This window comes from Drosophila mauritiana, chromosome 3R, assembly GCF_004382145.1.
Source record: "Drosophila mauritiana strain mau12 chromosome 3R, ASM438214v1, whole genome shotgun sequence".
NCBI lineage: Eukaryota > Metazoa > Arthropoda > Insecta > Diptera > Drosophilidae > Drosophila > Drosophila mauritiana.
Genome location: NC_046670.1, coordinates 20,070,695 through 20,097,757, shown reverse-complemented (window position 1 = coordinate 20,097,757; position 27,063 = coordinate 20,070,695). Strand labels below are relative to the sequence as shown.

The 27,063-nt window shown below is 47.0% G+C and overlaps 4 protein-coding genes across 6 annotated transcripts; 3 read left to right on the top strand and 1 right to left on the bottom strand.

Annotated features, from left to right (window-relative positions):
- Nucleotides 1-3,703: 3,703 nt before the first annotated feature.
- Nucleotides 3,704-17,197, top strand: LOC117143858 (protein hedgehog). Its single transcript, XM_033308722.1, has 3 exons — nt 3,704-4,522; nt 12,096-12,357; nt 15,948-17,197. The coding sequence occupies exons 1-3, from the start codon at nt 4,055-4,057 to the stop codon at nt 16,619-16,621; spliced, it is 1,404 nt and encodes a 467-aa protein (XP_033164613.1). The 5' UTR covers nt 3,704-4,054; the 3' UTR covers nt 16,622-17,197.
- A 189-nt stretch (nt 17,198-17,386) lies between these two features.
- On the top strand, nt 17,387-18,945 carry LOC117145083. The gene is made up of 2 exons (XM_033310600.1): nt 17,387-18,249; nt 18,321-18,945. Exons 1-2 carry the CDS (start codon nt 17,565-17,567, stop codon nt 18,656-18,658), a joined length of 1,023 nt encoding a protein of 340 aa, XP_033166491.1. The 5' UTR covers nt 17,387-17,564; the 3' UTR covers nt 18,659-18,945.
- A 150-nt stretch (nt 18,946-19,095) lies between these two features.
- LOC117142825 (zinc finger protein 480) lies at nt 19,096-21,536 on the top strand. Of its 2 annotated transcripts, XM_033307047.1 has the most exons (3): nt 19,097-20,257; nt 20,320-20,453; nt 20,514-21,536. In XM_033307047.1, the coding sequence occupies exons 1-3, from the start codon at nt 19,174-19,176 to the stop codon at nt 21,216-21,218; spliced, it is 1,923 nt and encodes a 640-aa protein (XP_033162938.1). In that variant the 5' UTR covers nt 19,097-19,173; the 3' UTR covers nt 21,219-21,536. The 2 variants fall into 2 exon arrangements, with proteins under 2 accessions (XP_033162939.1, XP_033162938.1); XM_033307048.1 differs by lacking the exon at nt 20,514-21,536 and having other exon boundaries at nt 19,096-20,261; nt 20,320-20,454.
- LOC117142824 (arf-GAP with coiled-coil, ANK repeat and PH domain-containing protein 2) lies at nt 21,452-27,049 on the bottom strand. Of its 2 annotated transcripts, none has more exons than XM_033307044.1 (10): nt 26,624-27,049; nt 25,092-25,208; nt 24,921-25,014; nt 24,694-24,858; nt 24,482-24,625; nt 23,851-24,146; nt 23,539-23,676; nt 23,311-23,469; nt 22,103-23,257; nt 21,452-22,047 (listed from the first exon to the last, which is right to left on the bottom strand). In XM_033307044.1, exons 1-10 carry the CDS (start codon nt 26,674-26,676, stop codon nt 21,861-21,863), a joined length of 2,508 nt encoding a protein of 835 aa, XP_033162935.1. In that variant the 5' UTR covers nt 26,677-27,049; the 3' UTR covers nt 21,452-21,860. The 2 variants fall into 2 exon arrangements, with proteins under 2 accessions (XP_033162935.1, XP_033162936.1); XM_033307045.1 differs by having other exon boundaries at nt 23,539-23,655.
- Nucleotides 27,050-27,063: the final 14 nt, after the last annotated feature.

Below are 27,063 nucleotides of genomic sequence, written 5' to 3'. Positions count from 1 at the left end.
ATTTGCCTAATTTCTATCTCGGCAGCAATTCCCCAATGGCATTTCACTTAGATTTATGTGAATTAAACAGCCTGGACACAGTCACTTCCCCTTCCCCTTCCCCTTTCCCTTCCACGACCCAATCCCTGGTAGCCGTAAATGTCAACATCCATTAGAGACCTCAAACCGTTAGTGGCATTTGTCGCACGCTATGAGGCAGGCCGAAAGCAACCGCCGCAGTCACAACACAAGAGTCCCACAACTCGCAGCATGATTGAGTGCCTGATTCTCGGAATCAAATCGAAATCAGCATTGACTTGATATGAGAACTGTGGCTGTTTCGATCGTTTTTAGTTTGCTGCTGTTATGAGTATACGAACCATTTTAGCTGCCATTAAAATTTGGCTATAAACAATATTAATATTCTCGTAAATATTAGTTGGTATCAGTTATTAAATTACCGCGACCTTCACAGCAGATAACCGAGCAAACCGGTGCGACGGGGCCAAAGCACGCGTTATGGCCATTATTATTTGTTAATTATGTGGCCGCTCATGGTTCTCTCTAATGCCAGAGCCGCGCGACTTGTGCAGCCAAAACAAAAGACTTTGGCAACAAACTTGCCAGCAGCAGCCACAGCTAGCTCAGTGATCATAAAGCACTTCTAAAATTCAATGAACCCCAAGCGAGAGCGGCATAGTTGGAGAGTCACAATCGAAATTGGATTTTAGATACTCTATATAACAAAAGTTTAGTTTGCTTTTCAGTTACGAAACTACTAACCTACTAACATGTTATTTCCCTTAAAGTAACTTAAATTACTTACAGCCAAGATGGTTGTTTTATATTTTAAATTAAATAGTTACAATATGGCTTTTCCCCCTTCATTCACCCCAATCCGCATTACATAAGCCACATACCCACACCACGGGGAAGCGCATTAAAAAAGAAACAAAAATTCAAGTTTCATATCGAAGTTTTATGATCGAAACACCAACGAAAAGTAAGAGAAGAAAAAGAGCAAATCAGCCGCAACCCATGGCGTTGGTGGGAATGGTGGGATCCAAGCCGAAAATCAGCCCCAGACCAGCAGGAAGGGATCGACGAGGACGGTGGAGGTGGAGATCGAGGTGATCCGGACGAGGCAGCAGCAGCCATGTTAACAACTTCCATTAAAAGAAATTAAAAGCAGACGGAGACGCCGTTGGATGCGGACGCGCCATGGCGCACAGAAAATGGCGTTCCATCTGCTCTTTGGCATCTGTCCATGGATTCCATGCGGAGTTGGTAGAAAGGAGCAGCTTGCTGGGCTCTCGAGCATTCCAGTTGGCCAGCGAATGGTCTGGATATTTCCGGTTCGTCTATTTGAGGGAAAATATTAATCTTAACTTGGTAGATGACTTAACTTAACTTAAAAGAAAGAGATAAATACCCATAAAAAAAAAACATTTTTCTTTAATGTTTTGACATTAAGAATTCCTATTACAGCATTACAGGTTGCCATTAAAATTCAATTTCGACTTATAGCTGTCGCCCCATTAATATTCACATAAATCAATGCTGGACCAAATCTAATTACAGAAACTAATCTGCGGCTTTTTATCTCGAAGGGCCTGGAAAGGCATTTTTGTTAGTTTATTTATTTAGTGTGTGCTTTTTTTTGTTTAGCTCTTTTCTGTATTTTTTTGTGAGCCGTTTCGGCTAAGAGCGCGATCTATATGATCGTGATTATGAGGCCCGCTGGCCGTCTCGCTTGCTCCACGGTCTGCGATGCCATTTATTCATGCTCATTAAGTGCTGGAGCGATTGTTGTCTGCCCATGGGCCCGGGATGGTCTTCGCATCTGTATCTGGCTTGTTCACGGTGTGTTGTGTGTTCATTCACAAATGAGCGCCTTAAGCAGCTCCGCCCCACAGACACAGATACAGATATACAGATGCGGAGGCCCAAAGACACACACGGGCTTTTCGAAACTCACACAGATACACACAGCGACGAACGTAATGAGTTCGGTGCGCACACAAAGAAGCCAGAAATTTATGTGGCAGCCACATAGACTCTCGCACACCGACACACACAGACACTCGGATGCCCGATGCCCCAGCATCCAAGACTCGTATAGCCCATACCCCCTCCCACTTCAGCTTCTTCATCTTTAATTTGGTTCCGTGTATCTTGTTGATGGCGTTTTGCCTTCTCTTATATCTTTTGCCGCCACGACCAGCTATTGTATTTCTCCTCTTTCGATTCGTTTTTTTTTTACTTCGATTCATTTCGGTTTTTGTCGAAATTATTATGCTATGCTTTGCATTCCAGAGCGTTACCAAAAAAAGAATAATGATGTGCACCTTCCCGCCATGGAATCCGTTACATGGGCAGGTGCACCTTGGCCCTTGGTTCTACCCCGTTGGAAAGTGACAATTTCTTGGGCACACATTGACGGGCGTATTCCACGATTCGCGCTTGCCAAGTGACAGTGCAAATAGACCTGGTGCAACCGCAAAAAAAATAAGGTCTGGAAAAAGAGCCAAAACAAAAGATTAGCGCTTGCCACAGATATACGTTCTGGATGTGCGAAAAAGCTAAAGTTAAATTGGAGATTTCCCAGCTGTGGGGAATTCTTTATTAGCCGATGTCAACAGAGATAAAACTGGAAATTTATTGATTTCCAGAGAGCGGCATCAATCCGCAACTTAGTTATTTGCTGTGCATAAATATAAGGTACCTAATTGCAAATTGTATTTGCCAAAATCGTTATCGGTTTTTGCAATATATATAGACATATTTGCGATTATTGACATGGCGTTGAACGGAACCTCTGGCGGAGATTAATTTCCTTCGTTGAATTAACCAGTAATTTGCAGGTCCTAAGGCGATATCTAATCGGAACATGACCACTTCCTGAGGGGCATACGAATGACTCACTGGGTGACATAAGCTCGGAGCCTTCGATGATCATAAACTACTTTAGAGTCTTAAGCACTCTTTCCGTGCCGTGAAGACTGGCAAACGGAAGCAGCATTGAACCCATATGTACTCCACATACCATACCATATACAATATATATGTATATATATATATAAGGCTGCCCAGGAGTCACACAATACACAAAAAACCGGAACATTATTAATTTACAAGCAATAAAGCGAAACGAACAACAAAACGAAGAAAGGCAACGGAAAAAAGTGAACAATGAGTGCCGTAGTTGGCTGAGATGGAGGAGTTGCAGGGCCAGAAGCGGCTAACAAGCCACAAGAGTCGAGTCGAGTCGGGTCGAGTAGTGCAAGTGTTAAGAGAAATTGCAGTTGCAGTCGAGGATGGGATGCTGCAGCTCTTCTCCGCCAGCAACGCACACCATCACACATCCAATTGGCAACAGGCACACACTTTCATCCATGGCCATAATGGACCGCAGCACACTATGCCATGCATGCCATCCAACATCTGTTGCCAACATCGCTGGTACATAAGGAGCCGAAGACTCAGGCACTAACACTTGCAAACCAGTCTTGTGAGTATGCTGCATCATCCGGTTGTCCCGCTCCCACTTTCCTCGCGACAAGGCAGCATAAAAATGAACACCACAGCCGATCGATCGTCGAGTGGCCTGCGCACACAATCACAACTCGGAATGAACTCGAGGCGGTAGTGTGCGTGTTTGTGTGAGCTGAAAGGCCTAGGGTTCTTGAAAGCACCCTCGTACTCGTACTCATGCTCGCATTCGTATTCGCCGCCGTACTCGTACTCGCACTCGAACACTCTGCGCGCACGATACTCCGCTCGGAAATGTCATTTGTCAATCACAGTGCGAGCGCAACGGTTGTCCGATCCGAGAGCTAACTGCCAGTTCAGCGGAGAACAGTTAAGTCAGTTAGGATCTGCGATTCCGCCGACTCAAGTATTTCGATTTAGCCAGGTTAAATCCAAATAATACCATAAATCTAAATAACAAACGTGTCGCCAAATAAGCGTGTCTGTGTGCCAAAAGTGAAGTGCTAAATAACCAAAAAAAAAAAAATAAGGAGATACAAAATCCAATCAAGAGAAACAGCAAACAACGAGTCTTAGATAAATCATGGATAACCACAGCTCAGTGCCTTGGGCCAGTGCCGCCAGTGTCACCTGTCTCTCCCTGGATGCCAAATGCCACAGTTCCAACTGCAGCTCCAAATCCACAGCGAGCTCCATCTCCGCAAGCCCAGAAACGCAAACGATGCGCCACATTGCGCATACGCAGCGTTGCCTCAGCAGGCTGACCTCTCTGGTGGCCCTGCTGCTGATCGTCTTGCCAATGATGTTTAGCCCGGCTCACAGCTGCGGTCCTGGCCGAGGACTGGGTCGTCATAGGGCGCGCAACCTGTACCCGCTGGTCCTCAAGCAGACGATTCCCAATCTATCCGAGTACACGAACAGCGCCTCCGGACCTCTGGAGGGTGTGATCCGTCGGGACTCGCCCAAATTCAAGGACCTCGTGCCCAACTACAACAGGGACATACTTTTCCGCGACGAGGAAGGCACCGGAGCGGATCGCTTGATGAGCAAGGTAAGGAAAACCCCAACCCCTTGCTAGTAGCAAAATTTGTAATACATCATTGGGAAAGTTTCGCTTATCGGAATCATTGTGACATAGTGACTTGAAAATAATTTGTAAACTTCAAAATATTGACTGACTAATCTAGTCATGATTAAGCAAAACATGCTTTAAACATTTAGCATTGTTACCAACGGAAATGTAGTAAAAACCCAGTCTTACGCCAAATAAATTACTAATTCTAGGAAAATTCATGTGAGATAACAATACCAAAACGGAACTTGTATTGCCTTAAATAGTACACTTAATATTTGATCTAGGTATTATTTTGTGATAGAAGTAAGCCTACTTTGATATGGTAACACAATGAGTGTATGCTAAATCTGAGGTAGGGAAGTCAAACACACACCATTTAGATGACATTTGATTGCTCATATTGTTCCGGATTCGTCTTCTATATCAGACAGCTGGGTTCCGATTTGCGGCTAGGCTAATTCCGTGCTCATTGCGCACTGCACACACATTTTGCCACCCGTCGTGGTCACCAAATTCAATTGTCAAATTAGCGATCGCTTATCGCTGGCGCTGTTTTATAGCCCGTATCTAGCGATCGCCCGATGGCACGAGATTGTGCCACTCAGTTCCCATTGATAAACGCTACGTGGCGGAAAAGTGCCCAATCATTGACTTGATCGAGCATTGGCTATTTCACCAACTTTATGGTGGCGGTGGCGGCCATAAAACTGGGCTGAAATATCGCATTAGTTTTGAGCATTGGCCATTTATATGATTAATTATGCATCTTATCGCCGCACTGCACTTGTTTCGCAAGTGCAAAAAAACAGGAAGCCCGATACTCGACGGCAGAACGGTAGATAGCGCCTGAATTCCATCGAACTAAGCCATAAAGCTGCAAAGCGGCCCGAAATCCAAACAAACCGCGCCAGCGCGTTCAACAACCTCGATCCCAATCGATCCCCGGATCATCATTGCAAATACATAGTTTACTCAACATTGTGTGTGTACGCTTCGCAAATGCGTTTTCGATTTCGCGCTGAACAACAAACAGGGTATCGAATAGGGGAGATTACAAGTCCCGGTATTTATCAGGTTTTACTCAGCCAAACCCCGCCCACCGCCCACCTGTCCGCGCCCCAAAAGTGGAGGCACGCGAGCATTTGCCGCTTATCGCCGGCGATTGTCTGATAAGCGGACTGCAGCCAAGTAGCCCGTTCGCCAATACACACGGTTACCTATCCCCCCAGATGGTGACTCTATATTTGCCAACATGTGTAGCTACATGCTGGCACTGAAAGAAATTGCATCGCTTGCCGCTTCTCTTGTGGTTCATTCTAAAAAATGTGAAAATTACTTTAGGTGCAAGTACTTATAGGTTGCTAGTTGTGCTATATCGGTGCCAGAACAAAATGTGTGCTAAGACACCAGCTACGGCAAAGAACAGCAGTATCTTATCGCCATAAAAAAAGGGGCAGGGGCAGTGAAAGTGGAGTGGGTGGCGGTGGGATGACCAACCAGTTGGTGGGGGGGATGAGCGGTGGTTGGGTTTCAAAGTGCGAAACAGCTAAAACAAGTGCTCAATTCAAGCACCAGCGACAACATTTCCAATTAGCCAGCAATGAGTGGGGTGGTTGCATTGCGGCCAGAAGTCGGATCAGCACAGTCAAGACCCCCTAAGAGGGCCGACATTGAAGTTGCTGATATATATAATCGGCACGCTTCCCATGGGCGCACCACCAGCTTATCTTCGTGTTACTTTAATGAAATTTTAAGTGTCGATGTGTAAAAATAGCCTTGTTATTGATTAGCGCCATAAACGAGCTATTATGGCTTTTATGGCGGACTTCCATTTTCCTTGGGCGATTTGGTGCTATTGAACAACAAACCAATAATCAGAATTGTGGGAAGACAGATTACGCCTGCCATCCGACTAATATAGTTGATTTAAAGGGTTTAGCATGACTTTCGATTTGTTGATTTATTAGTCAGCGGTTAGAGTTTCTCCTTAGAACCTTAAAATCTGATTTTACTGTACTGTGAAGTAAAATCGTATTATCGAACCAGTTGTTCGCCGGCTAGAGTTTCACTTGAAAACCAATTCCAAATGGCATTTGGCAACTGCCACGCGCCCATCGGGGGATTCTAAATGGTTGCTGCCATTTCAGATGTTACCTTGAATTTGATATGCAATCAAAAGGTATTGCAGCCTTTCCAGAAACTGGCGAACAATTAACAGTTGCTCGCACGGCAGCACAATCGCAGTGACACACCGAAGGCCAAGGTCCTTCGGGCGATTGACTAAACGGCCAAGGACACTCGGCGCACATAAAAATCCTGTTGTTCGCGGGACAAATATTTACAACGGCAACTGTTCCGCTACCGAAGTCGTAGTGTCTATATCCGATGACATTGAGATCTTTCCCATTCCTCAAGGAGCTGCAAGGAGCACCGTGGAGTGCCAGCAGAGCGCAACTAAAACGCATTTTATGTGGATTTGGATCTGGCTATCAGACCGAGTGACTGGCCGCTGTGCGTGAATTTCAGCTGCTAAACAATTCGTTGTGGCCATTTAAAAGGCTCGAAAGACGGACTGCTAGCTGCGTGGCCCTGACTATGGGTGTGTTGCACTTCCCTCCGCTTCCCGCCGGTTGCATAAACAAATTGCGAAATTTCAGCAGTCGCGGCATACAATGCAGCTCCTAACCGAAACGAACAAATGCATCGTAAAGTGCTGGGAGCTTATGACAAGTCATTGGCTCAGGTAATTACCGGCGAATGTGTCTAGGGCAACACTTTTCTTCAGCCTGAACTGATGTATCTGCGGTATCTGAAGTTGAATCTGGAATGCCACGGGATTAGACGAGCAGCAGAGCAGCAGAAACCGCAGCGGACAGATGGATATGGATGTGGACAAAAGAATGCGTCAAAAGCCGCAGCATAAGTTCTAAAATTTCATAAATTGTAGCAACAATGGGGCTGAGGGCAAAGCCAATGGGTAATCCGATATGATTATTGACATGCATGCAGCAGTGCCAGTCCTCAAACTCCAGACCCCAGCTCCTCCATCCCTGATCTTCCAGACATGCACATCACCATCAAATCAACTCCACTCAAATCAAATCAAAGTAAGCCCTCAGCCGAGCCATTCTAATAGAGCATTATGACTCAAAATTGATCCTATTATGACATAAAAAAGAACTAAAACCTAAGAGAAAGAACACAAATCGCTGGGTGGGATGATGTCAGAGCTTCAGTTTCATTTTCCCTTTGCCAAAAAAAAGAAAAGGAACTCAAATCAAATCACGTCAAATGCTGCGATAAGCAAACATCAGCCAATTTCGTGGGAACATTCCTGCGGCCAACAAAGTAATCAAACTTATCAAACAAACATCAGTCAGGCAAAGTGGACAAATCGTCTCCTCCAAAAAAAGAGCCCCTCCATATAAAGCCCATATATGTTGTATATGTATATATCGCCGATGCGGATTCGCACTGTTTGTTTGTTTGTTTTGCTTTTGTGCGAGATGCTTTTATATTATTATTATTAATCAATTTGATACTTTTACGAGGGCACTCAGGCGCGAATGTTCAAGGATTTGTTGCCCCAAAATGCCATCGATATTTGCCTTTTTGGTTCTCTGGCTTTTGCTTTATTTGCATAAAACTTTTATGAACTTGCGCCGGGAGAGAATAAGAAGATCGCGATCAGAGATCGCGTCGCGGCTATCACATTACTGCTGGGCGAGTGACTCACATTTCACATGGCTCCTCTTCTGCTCCGCATCCATTCCTGCAAGTCATCCCAGATCCAGGGGATCCGGGGATCGAATGGAAGACCCCAAGGCAGCCGCCACCCCCTCGCTGCCCGCTGCCCGCTGTCCGCTGCTCCAGCGGTGCCAGTGTGCGGCTCATAACTCATCATCAAAGTTAATCACACATCAGGGATTATGGCGCTTATCATTTAAGACCCGGCCCGAACTCGGCTCTTACCTGACTCTTGGCTACTCCAACCGCCAACTGCCAGCTCCAAGCTCGAGCTCCAAATGACTTTTGCTGATCGCCGGGGGGACATTAAATGTGGCAGGCAGGTGGGGCAGCGGGCAATAGGCCACAGCTGAGATTTAATTTACGATTTCTGCAAATTAATAGCATTTAATTAATAACAATAAAATGACGCCTTCCCCTTATGGACATTTATTTGACGCGTGATTTACGAGCATTTGTAATGCGTTTGGGTTTTTTTTGTGGCGAGTGGATTTAAGGTCTAGTAAATGGGAAATTTTAATTTGCACTTTTAACAGTGGGAAATTCAATTACTTGCGAAACTTGGCTTATCTGCCAGTTGACTTTAACCACTGCTATATGCCATCTTTCAAAGTGGTAAAAATTCAATTAGCCGCGATACAGCACCCTTAATCCCCCATTAATCCAATAAAGGTTTCAACTTCTTTATGCTCTGCCATTTATAAAACAAACAGACAGGAGCAGACCTCGGACCCCAGATGATTTCCTCAGATTCCGTAAACACAGTGCCATTCGTTTCCAATTAATTAAAACTTCAGATTTTTCTGCTGGCCGATTGATTTTTGCGCTGTAATAATTGCGCTGCCAGCGCATCGTAAACAAATCAAAGACCGCCGCTAATTCTAATGAAGCGATGACGAGCTGTGAATAGATTGGCAACACAAATAAACAGATTCCAGCTGGAGCTGCGGATTGGCATTGCACTTGAATCAATCAGGGGATCCATAACAGTTTGCCAATTAAGTGTGGAAAACTGTGCGCTCGAGTGGGCCACACAGGGCGCTAAAAGGCCCGCTGACTGATGGCAAGGGATTCTGGGATTCAAGACTCCAAACTCCAGAAACTGAGAAACCCTAAGTTGCCACCTAAGTGCCGGCCCTCAAGTGGCCCACCTCAGACCCCGTTGACACACATATCGCATATAGAACGTATGTGTGCATCGTTTAGGTGGGTGACGTGATTTCTTCAGTGTTTCAACTCGTATTTTTTCGACTATATCCTGTGTCGCTTCCTCAGTTGTAAGTTTTCGCTTCCTCTGCGATCTCAATCAGTGCCGGGAATCAAAGGATATGCCATATCTGCTTACACCATAGAGCACGTGCATCTGCATATATATGCACATATATGCTGTATATATGTGTATAAAAAAAGGGGTGACTCCCCTGGCAGCCGTAACTTAATGCGCACTTGAATTATGTCGTTAAATTGTGTCGTTTCCTAATCGTCGGTTTCCCTGGGGTACCCAAGACAAGTAATCCGAGACCCTCGCAAAAAAGCCCACAGATGGGAGATGGTATATGGTATGGTATGGTATGGCCTGGTATGGTGGACTTGGGTTTGGGATGGGCAAAACAAACAAAGCCCCCGAACTTGTCTCTGGTCGAGAGCGGGCTATTAACTCGAACTGACTCGGCCAACTCGCGTCCTGACTTGGCTAATGATGATGAGTGCCTAATAATCTTCGTGCCATAATAATTTCGCCCGACCATTAAGAGCGTCAAATTGGCAGCCAGCCAGTCAGACAATTTAAATCAATAAAACTGCAGTCGCGCGTCCATTAAAAACGCATCAGAGGCGAATAAAATGGGTGAGGAATAAAAAACCAGAAACCGAAATAGCCAAAATCAAATGCAGTTGCTCCCCCCATCCACGCATATAAACAAAAATGCACAATGGGGCGTGGTCGGATTTTTCGGGGATCTGAGTTTTTTCCCCTTTTTCGGGGTAATGGCTGAAGAAAAGGCAAAGTTCACACCTTGTTGAATGTCTAATTAATGCAGCTTTCCTAGGGGGAGATGGTATGGGTATGGCTATGGGCATAGGTATTAATATGGGTATTGGGATTTTCCGATACACCGAGTTGCCAGGGCACGGGCTTATTTACACTTGACGCTGTTGTCTAACGGCCACTTACAAGGCACACACATTATTTAGCCATCTTTTTGGGCCGCCGACGCCGTGTATCCGTAAATGTTTACCTTACGCACCCGTCGGCAAACGAAGTTGGGCGGAGTGCAGTGGAATATGGGATCTGCGAGGCGAGATCCCAGTCTCGAGAGATCCCCGAACCCAGTTCCCAGATCCCAGATCCGAGATCTGAGACGGGCCGTTGTTTGTACATTGCGCGTCCAGCGCATCGATTCGAATTCGAGCTCAATGCATTAGCATGTTGGGTAAACATCGTTGGCAGTGCTTAAGACAAAAGCGTTTGTCTTTACCCCAACCATGGCTCCATGGCTATGGATATACACACTCGTTGGCAGCGATCCTCTGTTTGTCGTTACGCTTTTGTGCTCATTAGCACGACTTGGCTCTCGCCTCTTAAGTCTCAACTCTCGACTGGTTAAGCCTTTTAATAAAGCAAAGTTGCAGCGCGTTGGGCAAATATCATTGAACTCTTCTCGGAATGCGGCCTGCCACCGCAATTTGCCACAGGGCCACGACTGTGTGACAAATTTGGCAGTCCTGTTTTGGCCAAATAATAGCAAACAGTGACCGCTACAGATCCACACCTCATCAAAACATAAGCCCGAAAAGGCAACTGCAACTGATCGCTGTGGTTTGGTTTGCCATCGAGTAAAAAAAGAAGAAAAGGATCTTCGTGTCGCAAATTGATTTTACGGCTCGCATTCTGTTTGCCCACAAAGGCAACATCCTGTCACCCCCGGACTCAGTCCGTTGATAATTGATTTTGTGGCTGGCTCAATCTTTAAGACACTCTCTTGTTGCCCCGCCTGAGTCTACACGTTTCTTTTTTTTCCTTTTCGTATTTCGAATTTTGAATTTTGGGATCTCAAATATTTGCATAGACTTGCTCGAATCCTTTTCTGCTTGGCTGGCATTTCTCCCGGCCGGCCAGTTCTATCCACTAAAAAAATCAAATGAAAACGAGCCGACAAACGGATGAGCACCCACCACATTGGCAAACAAAGCGTAAGCATTTTCATATTATCGACAGGAAAAACAAAGAGTGAAAAGGGAGAAAATAAAAGGTCTATCTGCGAGCGTGGGTTAGGGTCACCATCGCCATCGCCATCGTCGAGGGTCAGTGTTTGAACTGCGCGTAAGCATGGGCAAATAAGCCTTTGGCCAAAAGGGAACTGGGCAAACAAGATCGCCTGTTTGTTGAGGTTGCAGCAACAGGTTCAAAGGATGCGGCCAAAAAGGGCAGACTCACAGAGCGAAAAAGGTAGAAGCACTCGGAAAAAATAGTACATCCTCTAGCTAGTTATTTTTTTGTCTTGTTAATTATAAAGTTGATGATTTTCATAGAGAATTTGATTGATAATATTCCCTCACTACTTGTCTAAAAAATTACATCATCTCCACATCAACATGCTCAATGATTTTGTTGAGTGCACTAAGTGGGCAAAATGAACGCATTGGGCCCTTTGGGCCACCGAAATGAACGCCCGCATGCCACGCCCCCGCCGACAGCAGTGTAGCCATCCCGCTCCCTCGTGCGTGCTGCGTGACTTAAAACATGGCGTCTGGCTATTAACAATACCTAATCGATCTCTCCGTTCTCTGCCCCCTTTTGCAGCGCTGCAAGGAGAAGCTGAACGTGCTGGCCTACTCGGTGATGAACGAATGGCCCGGCATCCGGCTGCTGGTCACCGAGAGCTGGGACGAGGACTACCACCACGGCCAGGAGTCGCTCCACTACGAGGGCCGAGCGGTGACCATCGCCACCTCCGATCGCGACCAGTCCAAGTACGGCATGCTCGCCCGCCTGGCCGTCGAGGCCGGATTCGATTGGGTCTCCTACGTCAGCAGGCGCCACATCTACTGCTCCGTCAAGTCAGGTAATTATCCACATACATAGTTTACTTAATCGCTGTTTTTATATTCATTATTTGGTCATTTTTCATAATGAATACTCGTAGTTTTCCGGTTTTACGGCTTATGCATAAGTTAGGTAACATTTTAGGCAGGGTAAATATCAAAAGCATGAATCATGAATATTATCAAACTATGACTCATAATGTTATAGTATAGTTTAAATTAAGTTCCCCTAAAACTTAAGATTGTTGTAAGCTAGTGCAGTCCGTAGGAAGTAAAAAGTGCTGGCCGAGGTGCTGGGTGATGGGTGGGCCTGGTCAGTTAGCCAGAAGTGACACTAACAAGCGTAATTTCGCATGTTTCGTACTGGCGATCGCTAAGCTGACAGGCGTTGGCAAATTTCAGCCGCTCGCAGCTCGCCCTGCACTTCGCATCCGCCGAATTGGCCACGGCTGCAGTGCCCAGTACCAGTGCCAGTCAAAAGACACGACTCTCAAGATCCGAAAGAGGAAGAAAAACGGCAACAAAGTCCGAAAACCGGACTGTGCATGTGGATGGTCTGAGGGTACGAGGACTGGGAACTGGGAACTGGGGACGGAGGACTGAGGACTGTGGACTGGGCTGGAACCCGAAAAGTCGGCTCCAGAGGCGGCAACCACCACTACTAACCGCATGGCTGTTGTTTTGACATGTTTAGGTTTGCGCCTGTCAAATTAAACGAATTGATGATACGACACCCAAAGCGTTTCTCAGGCAGCACAAACTGGCCAAGACGGTTGGAGAAGCAGGCAAACGGGCAACAGGCAAACTGGCAAACTGGCAAAGAGGCAAAGATGAATTAAATGCCGGGCTAAAACCTGAGCGCGAGCCTAATTGAAAAAAAGAGGAAAAAACAACAACAACAAAATACACCGAACGGCCAGCAAGTTAGCATCATCAGTTAAGACAAGCCTGGCCGTCGAAGTGTGTATCCGTGAGCTGCCATTATGGCCAGCAACCAGTTTTCCCCGAAACATAACGAAACTGCCCCAAAGACCGAGAAGAAAATGCTTTTGGCCCGATCAGCCAACCAAAACGGGCCAAGACAATTAAGTTTTCTTGCCAAGATTTGCTCTCTCTCTTCGGTTCCTCTTTCATACTTCATTTCCTTCATGTTTTTTGCATTTCTTTAGCGGCTCTAGAGGGATTTTCCCTTTCAAGTTTCCCACACATACGGACAGATAGACACTTTGGGTGCGACCGGCTGTCAGTTGTTCATTTAATTTCCATCTACAATTACAAGATGCCACGCCTCTTTCCCACACACGCAGTCGAGTCACAATATTGTGACTTTTGGTGGCGGCCCATAAAGATTGCGGCAGGACAAAAGGGCGAGGGAAAGGAAACGGAGCCGAGTGTCCTTGCTCATTGATTCTAATTGCTTATGAAAGGAGCCGCCAGGCTATGAGCCTTGATCCTGCTGTCATCCTCCCCCACTCCAACTCGCTCTCCTTGGGCAATATCAAAAGGTCAGCCGACGCACAACAAGTGGCAAGCAGGTCATCCCATTGCCCGTCCGGCAACATGTGTATGTGTGTGGTCCAGCGGGTCCTGAATGCCATGTGTTGCCAGTGGTGCTAGTGGTGCTAGTGCTGCTGCTAGCTATCAATAAATTACGGGGCGATTGATTGCTGATAGGCCGCTGCACATAAACCACGGGCTTATGACAGTTTTGGCACAGCATTCGCTGCGCCTCGAGTTCGCTGCCTAAGTCTTTCGTTTGCAGGGGCCCAAACGGCAGCAGCAGCAGCAACAGCAAAAGCAAAAGCAACAACAGCAGCAGCACGACGACGAAGAGTAATGGCTGTAAACCTTTTTGTCGACACTAATTTTTTTTTCAGTTTTTTTTTTGTTTCGCTCTTACCAATGCTGCTGCTGTCTTTTGTTGTTGTTGTTGCTGGTGTGTCGCGCGCGCGCATTAAAGCCCCCAAGCGCGTGTTGTTGTTGTTGCTGTTGTTGCATGTTCATGTTAATGCTGTCCAAACGATCAGTCACCAAGGCAACAACAACAACAACAACAACAGCACCAGCTCGGCTGTCCTCTGTTTTGTAATAATTTATCAGTTTAGTCTTCACAACAAAGATAAAATAACGATAATTTTAACCACTTTAATGGTTTATTAATTTATGACCCTTCAAGTTCTTCACTTTCCACTCACCGCCAACAACGAAGACGGCCTGAGATTTTTCTTGTCCCTCGTTTTTATTTTTTATTTTTTTGGTTTCTGTTTCTGTTTCGGTTTCAGTGCCGTGTTTTGGTAGAAGGTAGATTTCACACCAATTTTTCTTGTTACTACCGCGCTTCCTTCTCTCCATCTCCCCAGAATCTTTTGTCCATTTCGTGTGTTCTTTTGGGCCCGATTTAGATTCCGATTCCAACTCCCATTCCGATCCCATTCCCCTTTCGTCCATCCACATCGATTATGGGTTTTATAGACCGCCAGCCATATGTATTTAATCCGATTTTTATTGTTTCTACACTTTTGTGTGTCCGCCTGTCTCTGTTTACCAAAATGCATCAATGGGAATTTCGGGCTGGCCACTGGGAAGGTGCATTTTCTTTGGAATTCCATGCAGCAGCAGCAGCAGCGGCAGCGGCATCAGCGGCATCGGCAACAAGGCCACTTTATGGCCGCTCATTATAATAAAGCGCGCGGTTAGTGGTCGCATTTGGTCTGGAATTTTTAATTTGAATTTTACAAGCAGCATCGGCGCTTCGAGTGTGGAGTGTGAAGGCCCCCAGAGAAAGTTCTATAAAGTGCATCCCGATATATATTCCAGATGCATCTGGGTGGGCCTGGGCCCTGCAATCCGATACCCATTAATGATGATTAATGTGGCCTGCACTTCGATTATTGTTTAGGTGGGTTGCAGCATGTTCGGTAATTGCCAACAGGTTGCCAAAAAGGTTGGGAAAACAAACCACAAGCTGCTACCTGGCACATCCCCCTTTTTGTTTCTTCTCATTTTATTCCTTTGCATTTTTTCCCTGGGTTTTCTAAGCGGCTTTGGCTCGAGTTCGGCTTCGCATGCGGCTGATGCTGATCCCACGGCTAATCTTGCAGGGAAAACAAGATCACAATTTTTGTGCAAGCCGAAACAAAAACACGTCGGCCGCTTGTTATTGATATGCCTGGCAGATCGCAGATTGCTGATCTCCGATCTCGGATCTCTGTTCAACGATCGCATTAGGTTGCTGGCTTGTTGGCGAGCCGCAAAAGGCAGTCCTTTCAGTCCTTTCGTGCCCATTGTTTCACATTGGGCTGCAACGGGCCAGCCCCGGATCTGTGAAAACCTTTTTGACTTGTTGGGCTTGGCAATTGGATGCTTAACGCCAAATTAGATTAGCAAACTAATGCCATTACCTGGGCGGCCCTCAGTAACCAAACAAGCAATCTGCAGATCAGATTTTAGATTGTGTAAAATACATGAACACCCATGCAAGCCTTTAAAGTGATCATGTAACCACTCTGGATATGAATATTTATTAGAACTTTCTAGGAATATTTAATAGTACCTTATTAATATTTAAAATCCGATTTTCTAACCGAATCCTTTCCTCTCCTACTTGCAGATTCGTCGATCAGTTCCCACGTGCACGGCTGCTTCACGCCGGAGAGCACAGCGCTGCTGGAGAGTGGAGTCCGGAAGCCGCTCGGCGAGCTCTCCATCGGAGACCGTGTCCTGAGCATGACCGCCAACGGACAGGCCGTCTACAGCGAAGTGATCCTCTTCATGGACCGCAACCTCGAGCAGATGCAGAACTTTGTGCAGCTGCACACGGACGGTGGAGCTGTGCTCACAGTGACGCCGGCTCACTTGGTTAGCGTTTGGCAGCCGGAGAGCCAGAAGCTCACGTTTGTGTTTGCCGATCGCATCGAGGAGAAGAACCAGGTGCTCGTACGGGATGTGGAGACGGGCGAGCTGAGGCCCCAGCGAGTCGTCAAAGTGGGCAGTGTGCGCAGTAAGGGCGTGGTGGCGCCGCTGACCCGCGAGGGCACCATTGTGGTCAACTCGGTGGCCGCCAGTTGCTATGCGGTGATCAACAGCCAGTCGCTGGCCCACTGGGGACTGGCTCCCATGCGCCTGCTGTCCACGCTGGAGGCGTGGCTGCCCGCCAAGGAGCAGTTGCACAGTTCGCCGAAGGCGGTGAGCTCGGCGCAGCAGCAGAATGGCATCCATTGGTATGCCAACGCGCTCTACAAGGTCAAGGACTACGTGCTGCCGCAGAGCTGGCGCCACGATTGAGATGGAATCCAGGAAGACCGATCCTGATCCCAACGATCCTGTATTGTATTATATCCTGTAGTTATGTATATGCCTAATGATTGATGTATTTCAATGTTGAATATCGTTAATAATCGATCGATACTATTTATTTACCACAAAAAATCAAAAACCCACACACAAAACACCCCACCCAAGCGATAAAGCAAAGAGCAAATGAGTATGAAATCAAAACGATGCGAAACGAAATGAAAACACTGTTAAATGTCCTTGACTTATTGTTTTTGCAAACATTTTAGCTGTAAGTAGGCAATCCTCGGCGCAGATCCTAAATCATCCTGAGAAAATCAATCGGCACACTCCCGGAGAACACAGATGACTGTTACTGTATATTATCATGGAATTGAATTGCATAATTTATTGAGGTGCGGCGGCGAGTTCAAGCCCTTTGATATAATATAAATCGTACTTTGTATATAGAAGAAGCATTATAGTGACTGAATATCTTATTGTAATTGTGTATATAATACTTAATAGTTAACTGCGTATTTATACTTAATATTTAATGAAATATAAAGAAATTGTTTGATAAATGAATGTGTGTTGTTGTTATATTTCAGGTTGTTCAAATGAGCGCTATAGTATCTTTGTAAAATTTTAAATATTTGAAATTCTCCCGCCAAGTGGCTTGCTGAAATACGGCCACATCAATGGCAGAGCCGTCAGCCTTTAAATACTAAAATGCATTCGCTCAACCGCATGGCCACACCAAAAACATCGATAACACATCGGCTAAGCTTGTTGATGTTTGCTACGTTCCCAATTTCAGTTTGTTTTTCTTGAAATGGTTTTATGTTTCATGTTCTAAACTGGCTGCTTGGAAAGATTGCTAGATTATCCATTATTCCGAATCGTGCCTAATCGGGTGTCCGGCTGCACGCTCCGATTTGCCTCCAAATTCAACATGAATGTTTGTCGCCTGTGCTTGTCGAAGGAAGCCAACTTTGCGGTTTTCGGTGCAAATGGATCAACTGCTCTGCGGATAATGGTCTGCACATCACTGGAGATTGAGCCCGGCGACGGTCTGCCGCAGCACATATGCACCATGTGCCGGCTGCGACTGGAGGAGATGCACTGCTTCCGACGACGCTGCCTCGCAGCCGATCGCAAATTGAGACGCCACAAGGCGTTGCAACTACAGGGTGTCAAGTCGCAGCTGAGCGAAGTGGAGGAGGAGCGGGGCTCGCTGTGCGATGTGGAAGGATGCACGCCCACTGCCTGCTCGGAGAACAATGCCCAGTGGCGCCAGCAGGCCGCCCAGCTCATTAGCAGCGAGATCGACGCGTATAAAAAGGAGCTGCTCAGCACTTGCAAGCAAGCTGTGCGGGCGGATATCGAGCTGGAGCTGCGGGCGGAACTCGAGGAGGTCATCATACCCGAGGCCAAGCAGCAGTTGCGTCTGAGCGTTCTGGACGACGTGTTCGTCGAACTGGAACGCTACTTTGTCCGCAAACGCAACGAGGTGACCTACGAGATGAAGATGAACTCAAGCAGTCCGCTGCCTGTCGAACAGTCCGCTGGCTTTTACGAAGCAGACATTGGCGAGGAGCTAAGGGAGCAGACCGATAACAGCGTGGTGGAGCTACTGGGTATGATCAGCCCACTTCCTTCGCAATTCCACGACTTATATATCTATCAAAACGTACCACTTATTTAACAGACGATGAACCAGAAGCCAGCAGGCAGCCAGCTGCAACGCCACTAGTTGCCGTGCCCATGGTTGAGATCAACATGAACGACCCGCAGCTGAGTCATCTGCGCAACGACTTTAGCAAGGAAACCTTTCTAGGTGCCAACACAACTGCCTTAAAGGATGTAAAAACCCCATCGCCGTGTCGAAAGAAAGTGCGCCTTATGAGCCCCAAACAGAAAACCGAGAACCTGTGCCGGAAGCACAGTTCCTTCAAGAAAAGATGCCCCAGTTCGTACGCCGATTTCAATAGTTGTGTGCGCTGTCGTCTCAGAGGAGCGGATAAGCTAAATAGCACCGTGACGTAGCCAGAAAAAGGCCTTCAACGAATTTACAACAATATGTTTTGGAAGTGTTCTATGAGTCACTGCGTCACTAATTTAGTTTAACCCTCTAAATTATAAGAACAGTACCTTTTTTTTGTGCACGTATAATCGTTAAGGCTAATTTGACCAAAACATCACCTATTTGAATTGTCTTCGTATTCTATAAAACTTTAAATATGCATATGCCGTACGTTATGCATTGGATTTTTATAAATATAACTCCTTTAAAATACCCTTAAAGGTGATTTTTGGCGTGTATATCAATAAATACCTTTAAACCTTTCATTAATAAAACAAGAATAGCCGTATTATATGTTTTGTAATCAAATTAAAGGCGTTACAATTTATATTTCAAATTGCTTATTTACGAACAGTGTGACAGTATTGCTTTAGTTTCGAAAGGAGGTATTTTTTGCGATCCTGTCTGCGGTCACATTGCTTGCGATGCAGAGACGCCACCGAGTAAATACGTTGATTAACCAAAAATAGACGCCTTCATGGACGCACAGCCGTCGTATCCCGATTTGGCGACCCTGTGCCGCCTTTGCCTGAAGGAGCACCAGGATGCGTACGCGATCTTCGATGAGGACGACACCCAGCTCTCGATTCCCGTGCGCCTGATGGCCTGCGTCGCAGTGGACGCCAAGGCGACGGATACTCTGCCGAAGAGGATCTGCCAGGAGTGCCGCTACCAGCTGGAGAAGTCATTCCTCTTCCGGCAGCGCTGCCAGTGGGCGGAGAAGAAGCTTCGCAAGCATATCCGACTTCTGGGTCTCGGGAAGCGAAGCCGCGTCTTCTCCAAGGATCCGGACGATTATGACGAGGACGAGCTGGAGTTCGAGGACTCAATCACCTTCATCCAGGTGCAGGACAAAGTGCGCAAGCTGGAGGACGAAAAGTGGCGAGAAGATTTTAAGGAAGAACAGGCGGCGGAAATGCACAAACGGCTGGTCAAATCTCGTCTAGAACTTCGAGCGAAACTGACCACCGAACTGCGCAAGGAATTAGCGGAGGAGGTGCGCTGTGAGGTTCGCAAAGAGTTGGCCGAGGAGGTGCGGAGCCAGGTTAGGGATGACCTGCGAATCGAGGTGAGCGAGGACATCAGAAAGGAGCAGCTGGCCATGCTGTTGGGCGAATTGGAGGTGTATCTCACCGAGAAAAAGGCCGGTCGGTGGGAGTCTTTGGATGGGTCTGAGCCAGAGTCCAAGCCGCAAGTCAAGGAAGATGCATCCCCTTCTAGGTCAAAAATTAAAGCTCTTCCAAAGCGACACCCCAGCTTGGTCGTCGACAATCAAAAGGTGACAGAGGCCACGAAGGATGCAAAAGAAGAGGAATTCATATTGGGCTGCAATACCGACCCCGCAAATAATGGCGATGTAAACATAGATGGCCTTGAACTGGACGAGGAAGTGCCAGCGGAAAGCGGTGAAGACTTCAGGGATATCAACATGGTTGGATCAGGCGATGTAGTGCACACAGACAATGGAGAGATCTACATCATAAACTCTGCCAGCTCAGAGGATCAAAACCAGGACTCCACCCCCGAATTTGACCAGGACAACGGAATCACCTCCTATAACAGTAAGTGGGTATAATTGGCAAAAAAGTGAATAAATTCTTATTTCATTAAACTCTTTGCTTAGTCAAGGAAGACGGCGAAATTCAGTTCAGTGGCGAAAAGCCAGAGGAAATCGAAGACGTGGTCGTGTTTAACTTGGGCGAAGAAATATCTCAGGAGCAACAGGTGTTCAGCTTCCACGAAAATGTCATTATAGTGGTAACTAACCGTGTGATTTTAAATGGAACTCAAATTTAATTTGAATCTTATTATCTGTAGGAAAAAGAACAGAACGATAGAGATGAGCAGACGCCCCTCAAACGAAAGAGGTCGAGTGAGTTGGTGTTCAAGCAGGAGTCCAGTTGTCCTCAACCGAAAACCGGGCGAATTACGGACACGGTGAAGTCGTTTCAGTGCCATTTGTGCCCGGTGGCATTTCCTACGCAGAAACTTCTGACGCGCCACCACAACACCCACATTAAGGGACTGAAAAGTGGGAAGGGCGGCACGCTCAAGTGTCCCAGCTGCGCACTGCAACTGTCGTGCGCCAGCTCCCTCAAACGCCACATGATCATTCACACTGGCCTGAAACCCTTCAAGTGCAGCGAGTGCGAACTGTCCTTCTCCCAGCGCGAAGTGCTCAAGCGTCACATGGACACCCATACGGGTGTAAAGCGCCATCAGTGCCCCCAATGCTCCAGCTGCTTCGCACAGAAGTCCAACCTGCAGCAGCACATTGGCCGCGTGCACATGGGCAACTCTCGGACGCACAAGTGTCATCTGTGTCATCGTAGCTTCAATCATGTTTCGGGCCTAAGCCGCCACCTGGTCACCCACGCTGGCGTCATGTTCTCCTGCAAACAGTGCGGCCGTCAGTTTAACGATCGCAGTGCAGTCCAGAGACATGTGACCACGATGCACAAGGTGAAGAACAAGCTCACAGACTACATATCCGAGACGAACGAGTTTCAAGCTGTGGCCTAGAATAGTCCCTGGACATGTTTGACCAATACACCGAAGGTTGGAACACAATGTTACACCTAAAGAGACCAACATTGTTTGATCTGAATATTTTACAACTTTATTCGCGAACTTAGAGTGCTCACAACAGTTGGCACCAAAACATTTAGAAACATGCAGCGTTAAACAGTTTAGCAAACAAATACAAATCGGAACATTTGGAACAGCTCTGTAACAAGATACCATATAGCTAGACGTACATTTTACAATATCGTTTAATAAATACCACATAAGACGATGTACAATTTTATAGGCAAATATACGTATTTTTAATAAACTCAACTGCTCTACGAATACTTTAAACTTAAGCTAATCGCCAAAAACGGATTCGAAATGCGCCTAAGAGAAAACGAACGGTCGTGCCTGCCATTCGAATGCCAAATGCAATGAATAATATTTTCTTGTATAATCGGAAGCGCTTTTCAAATGAGATTACCAAGGGAAACAAGCCCGCAACGACATCCTTAGAGGTCGAAACCGTTTAACATTCCTGGTTAATGCGTTATAAAGCCAATAACAATCCAATATCACGCTAGCCTAATAGTCGGAACATAATATTCCATAATATCCAGTAAGGTCCTAACTCTTGCGTCCCTTCTGCCACTGCTAGTCGGAGTTTGTGAGCGAGCTGCGCTGCGATTCGAGTGTATTTGAGTCGTGCCGCTGGCGCAGAACGCGCGTCTGGCTGGCTGGTAACTTGGAGAAGTCCTTCATCACGTTCTTGTACGTCTCATCTTCGCCATTGTACTCGTCGTTGGGTCCAATCTCGTCATTCAGTTGTGTCAATCGGAGTCTGAAACAAGGATGGTTATGTATTTGCCGGATTGAAGCTAGGCTATGCTACTCACAGCGTTACAATGTCGGCGTTTTCCTGGTCCACTGCAATGTCCAGAGCCTTCTTTCCGTCACTGGAGGAGAGGTCGTAAGCAGCTTTATGCTTCAATAGCAAATAAACCTGGGCGATGTGGCCCTTGGCCGTAGATATGTGCAGGGCGCTGTAGCCCATCTCGTCCACAGCATCGATGGCGGCTCCGTTTAGTAGCAAAAACTCGCAGGCCATCACGGAGCCGGAGATCACGGCCTGGTGCAGAAACGATCGTTGCCGGTCCTGGGGATTTTTCCACATCTTGTCGGCACCCAGCGCGAAGGCCATGCACATCACTGGTAGATTGTGCACCACCGAAGCCATGTACAGCAATTGGTTGGCGTCCAGCTGCGAGAAGGGCAGTTCCTCTGGCGACTCCGCATCCGATTCGCCATCGGTGCTCTCTTGATCGCTGCCTAGAATGCCGGGAGTCTCTAATCTGTCAAGAGCCAGGTCATCGCCGATCACAAGCAAATCGTCGCGCGAAATGCTCAGTGACATCGAGGGAATGTTGATGGATTCATCATCATCGTCATCTTCCAACTCGTCGCCGGTCTTGGCTGTGTTATAGATGCTCGGATCATCGCTCAACGTTTTTGGGATCGGGCGCTGCTTCTGCCTTCGTCGAAGTTTCTTCACCGCCCACTTTCGAGTGCCGCCCAGCGACAGAGTGGCTCGCTTAGCGATTCCACTGCCTCCACTCTCGCCGTCCTCTACCACGCCACCACTGTCTATGCTGAGCACTTCGGCTGTCTCGCTGGCCAGCAGCTCCTGCGGTTTGGGCATACCGCACACGAACCGCCGCTCCACGTACTTTGCCTTGATCCAAGCCTCGCGCACTCCAATCTCGCACTGCTCCGTGGGCTTTTTGAGCCCACAGTCATCGCCGATGCGTGCTTCATAGATGCGGTTAACTACTTCGTTGCCGAGTTCCATCATTACTTTCACGTTCTCCGACTCCCAGGCATCCAGCGTCAGGGAGCGCACCTTGCTGTAGTGCACGCCCAGGCTCCTGTGCACACCGGAGCACTCGATGCACAGTGTGATGCCCAGGTTGATGGAGGCCCAGCGTGGTTCGGGGCTCCTGCAATCGCAGCAGTATGCGTTGCCCGGTATTTTCAGGAACTCTTCCCAGTGGCTGAGAAATGGGAAATATTATAAAACTGGATAATACGAGTGATTCAAACATACATTCTACGCTTTGCGGGCAGCGAATTGTTGGGTGCGTTCGTCGATTGTGGTCGCGAGTGATGCGTGGAGTCATGCTGGATGGCAGCACCGATGCTGTGCTGTAGCGCGGAAATCCACAGGGAAAGCATGTCAGCGGAGTCAGCCTGCAGGATGTGAGATCTAAAGAAAAAAGGGGAACAAATGAATTCCTTTGTCTGACAAATGACAAATCAAACATGAAATACTCACTTGGTCGGCGAGATGACCTCGAAGCAGAAACGGCGGTCACCCTCGTTCACCGGGCGCACGCTGCAGATGCGCAGATCCTCCTCCATGACCGAGAACGAGTCCTCGTTGCTGCGTTTTCTGCAATGCGAATCCAAATCACTTCAGCGTACGGCCACAACACATCACATTACACCACACAACAAAAACATCACAAAAATCAAAAGTTGCAAACGAAAAGAAGACGATTGATTAACTAAGCAAGCAGATGGGATGGCATACGTATGTATCTGGATGGACTACGTGAATAGCAGTTGTAAGGGAGCGTGCACCCACCTATATACGAGCTGGTTGTCGCTAAGGTAGAACCATCGTCGGCACCAGGTTTTGAAGCCCTTGGACTTCTTCTTGAATAGGTAGCCCTCGATCTTGTTGGATGTGCTGTTGGTGTTCGAGTCGCAGTAGCGATTCACGCTCATATGGCGATTCTGCATGGCCTTCTCCAGCTGCTGATAGTCACCGCGCAGAGCGTTCAAATCCTCGCTGATATTCTTGAAGAACTCGTCGAAGTCGTTGCACAGATCGAAACCCTGGTGGTAATAGGTCACGCACGCCTGATAGTAATCCAACAGCTGCCGAAAAAAAGAGCAGAGGAGACCAGCATGAAAACGTGCCAAATGCAAAGAATAGCGGCTATTGTTCTCCAGCCTTCTCCGACAGCGGCAATCCAGCTCCGCGCACTCCCGATAGACAACTGAGCGAATTGGCCAGCGCACCGACTGACTCAACATGCTGATCATTGGTTTTAGATATGAAACCCATACATGCTCATGTTGATATCACAACAGTGACGTCATAGCAATAACAAACCACTGAAAGTTATTTACTTAGTGGAAGTGAAGCACTTCATTCATGGCAGTCGAACGCCGATAAGCAATACTTTATTGGCACCTTGCCCTTTCCTTACCGTGGATAGTATTGATGGGACCTTGCGAGCCTGCGCTAGCGTTATATAGTTGACATAATCCAGAGCGGTGTGTTGGAAGCACGATTTGGAGGCAGAAAGGATATTGGCAGCCTCCTGCATCTCCTGCGGTCGGTTTTTGCTGGCCTGCAATGCAGAAATCAAGGATAAGGCTACAGGAATCATATCTCCTTTACTGTCTAAGTCCAACTTACCTGAGCGTTTTTAATCAGCGCATTGTCATAGCCTTCGGAAACCTTGAGAAAATGTCCCTTGTAGTCCTTCACCTGGTTAATGTCGTCCTTCACGAACACACTGAGATTTTTAAGCACCGTGCGACTAGCCTGATCCAAAAGAATGGTGTGGAACTTGTTCATCTCCTGGAAAACAAACAGGACACGAGGTTTATATAGCCCATACAGGATCCCACTGAAGCGCTCACCTGGAAGCAGTGAATCAGCTTGCCCAGCGCGTTGTGCGCGTTCTTGTTGTCGAGAAAGTGCTGCTGTAGATCCCACAGGGACATGGCAAAGGCGCTAAAAAGACGTAAATATGGAGAATCGATGCCAATGAATATGCATAAGCTAGGATAATGACGCAGTGTGTTGTTTACCTCTGGTTCTTGACATACTCCTTGCCCGAGTCCACGGCCACATTGCACAGCTTGATGATTTTCTCCAAGCGCTGCTCCAAGTGCTCGATGTCGCTCTCCTCCTTGGAAACAAATTGTCTGCGGGGCGAAAAGCAAAAAAACAAATCGAAAACGTTAGCACAATATCGTCGAGATGTAAACAAAATATGGGCATCGGGTTGTGAGTGAGCTGATGATTAAAATCGTCTTTGACTGGCTGAGCAGAGTAAACATAATCAGCCAGCTTAATCAAAGTAGTTATCGCGGGGGCAGCGGATGATCCGACACTCTCACTCAGCCTCTGTTTATGTTGACACTTTTAATTTATGCGGACTTATTAAAGCGCTGTTTGCTCTTCCAATTGAAGACGAGTCGCCACAAAGTGGAGGAGGAGGATACCCCATCTCCGGGGACAAGTTTTTGTATCACTCTGTTGCGTCTTCTTCGGGTTTTTCTCGTCTTTTTCCCCTGTGTCATCCATCGATTTGTCGGGCATTGCTTTTGTTTTAACTTTGTGTTTATTTTCTTGGACGTACTCGTTCCAGAGGCTAGCTACATGGTAATTTTAAATGGAGGTCTGTCTATTCATTCTGAGAGTGGCTTTGAAAAGTCTATTCTATGATAATATTGCTATCGTATACAGTTTTTATTTTAAACAAATTGCTTTCGAAAGCTTCATATATCTTCAAATATGTGTTCGTCATTCAAACGTTTGAGCCAAATGCGCAATTAGTTAAAGTTTTTGATAAAAATTATATCGTTTAATTAATTATACTAAAAACTGGAAACTAGTTTATTCTAGTTTTAAAGCGTGCATACAATTTCTCTATTTCATTATTATTTCGATAATATATGCCTAGTTCTGAATACAAATGCCCTACTTTACAGATCCTTATCCTTAGATTCCTTATTTGTTATATGCATGGCAGAAAAGTTCACATATACAATATGATTCACATAATTTATTCTAGTGCACTTTTGTTTCGAATCGCCAAGGTCGTGTTGGCACTTCTACAGTTGATAAAAGAACCGAAGTGCAGGAGAACCCAAGATAGTCTTGATTTCCTGTTTTCTTTCAAGAGAAGCTGCTGCAGGTGCTAAAAAGTGGGGAAGATGTGATGGGGCTGCTGGGCAAACAAGTTATCGCCGCGTTTGTGCACCGTTTTACGAGGGAAAGCTTTTGTCTTTGGACACGATTAGTGGAGAAGCGGCAATTTGGGTGAAATCTTATCAATCAGCGGCGGGCATTGAAGCGTTCGCGGACGGAGACGAGAGCATCGGCAATTTAATTGCGGAAATAAAGGGGCAGGCAGGCACATTCCACACTGCTGACGGGACAAAGTTTGTTCGATGGATGATTAAGCCGCGTTTTCAGGTGGAGCAGGTGGGGCGGTGATGGGCTGCATCTGGTTTTGGATAGTAACCAGTCACGCTACATGAATCAATTCGAATCTCAGGCCAAAAGCGGCAGAGGATGGGCATTCAGTGGGGGCGGGGCTGCAGCTTATATCCACCTGAATCTGGGAGAATCCTTCAGGCACTCCTCGAACTCGATGGTGGCGCGCATTTTGGCCACCACGCACGCAGCAACTGGACTGCACTGCTGGCTATTTCGCTACGCTAATTGAGGCCCGTGAATCTTTGTTGGCCTGTTGCTGCTGCTGCTCTGCTTTGCTTTGCTTCGCTTTCCTGGCTGAAGTGGGGATTTCGATGCGCGATTTTCGAAGGGCGGCTCTGGGAGAAGCTAATTGCGTTCAGCCGGAGATAAGGGGATGAGTCGCATCCTTGGCAATCGACGGCCACACACGTTGAGCACTGGCCCTAATTAGCGAAACTCGCCAATTTACGCGATTCGGGGCCGAATTAACCAAATTTACACAGCGCGCAGAGACAACAAATTAAAACGTCTCACTTTCTACTCGAGCAGATCGGTGTGCCCGCACTCGCAGCGAAA

What these genes read in the sequence shown, in the direction of transcription:
- LOC117143858 (XM_033308722.1), top strand. Translation starts at nt 4,055, where the DNA reads ATGGATAACCACAGCTCAGTGCCTTGGGCCAGTGCCGCCAGTGTCACC. An exon ending in CGGATCGCTTGATGAGCAAG is followed by an intron (nt 4,523 to 12,095) that starts GTAAGGAAAACC and finishes CCCCTTTTGCAG; the next exon opens with CGCTGCAAGGAGAAGCTGAA. An exon ending in CTACTGCTCCGTCAAGTCAG is followed by an intron (nt 12,358 to 15,947) that starts GTAATTATCCAC and finishes TCCTACTTGCAG; the next exon opens with ATTCGTCGATCAGTTCCCAC.
- LOC117145083 (XM_033310600.1), top strand. Translation starts at nt 17,565, where the DNA reads ATGAATGTTTGTCGCCTGTGCTTGTCGAAGGAAGCCAACTTTGCGGTT. An exon ending in CAGCGTGGTGGAGCTACTGG is followed by an intron (nt 18,250 to 18,320) that starts GTATGATCAGCC and finishes CTTATTTAACAG; the next exon opens with ACGATGAACCAGAAGCCAGC.
- LOC117142825 (XM_033307047.1), top strand. Translation starts at nt 19,174, where the DNA reads ATGGACGCACAGCCGTCGTATCCCGATTTGGCGACCCTGTGCCGCCTT. An exon ending in CGGAATCACCTCCTATAACA is followed by an intron (nt 20,258 to 20,319) that starts GTAAGTGGGTAT and finishes CTCTTTGCTTAG; the next exon opens with TCAAGGAAGACGGCGAAATT. An exon ending in ACGAAAATGTCATTATAGTG is followed by an intron (nt 20,454 to 20,513) that starts GTAACTAACCGT and finishes TATTATCTGTAG; the next exon opens with GAAAAAGAACAGAACGATAG.
- LOC117142824 (XM_033307044.1), bottom strand. Translation starts at nt 26,676, where the DNA reads ATGCGCGCCACCATCGAGTTCGAGGAGTGCCTGAAGGATTCTCCCAGA. An exon ending in GAGTATGTCAAGAACCAGAG is followed by an intron (nt 25,015 to 25,091) that starts GTAAACAACACA and finishes ACGTCTTTTTAG; the next exon opens with CGCCTTTGCCATGTCCCTGT. An exon ending in CTGCCCGCAAAGCGTAGAAT is followed by an intron (nt 23,258 to 23,310) that starts GTATGTTTGAAT and finishes CCCATTTCTCAG; the next exon opens with CCACTGGGAAGAGTTCCTGA.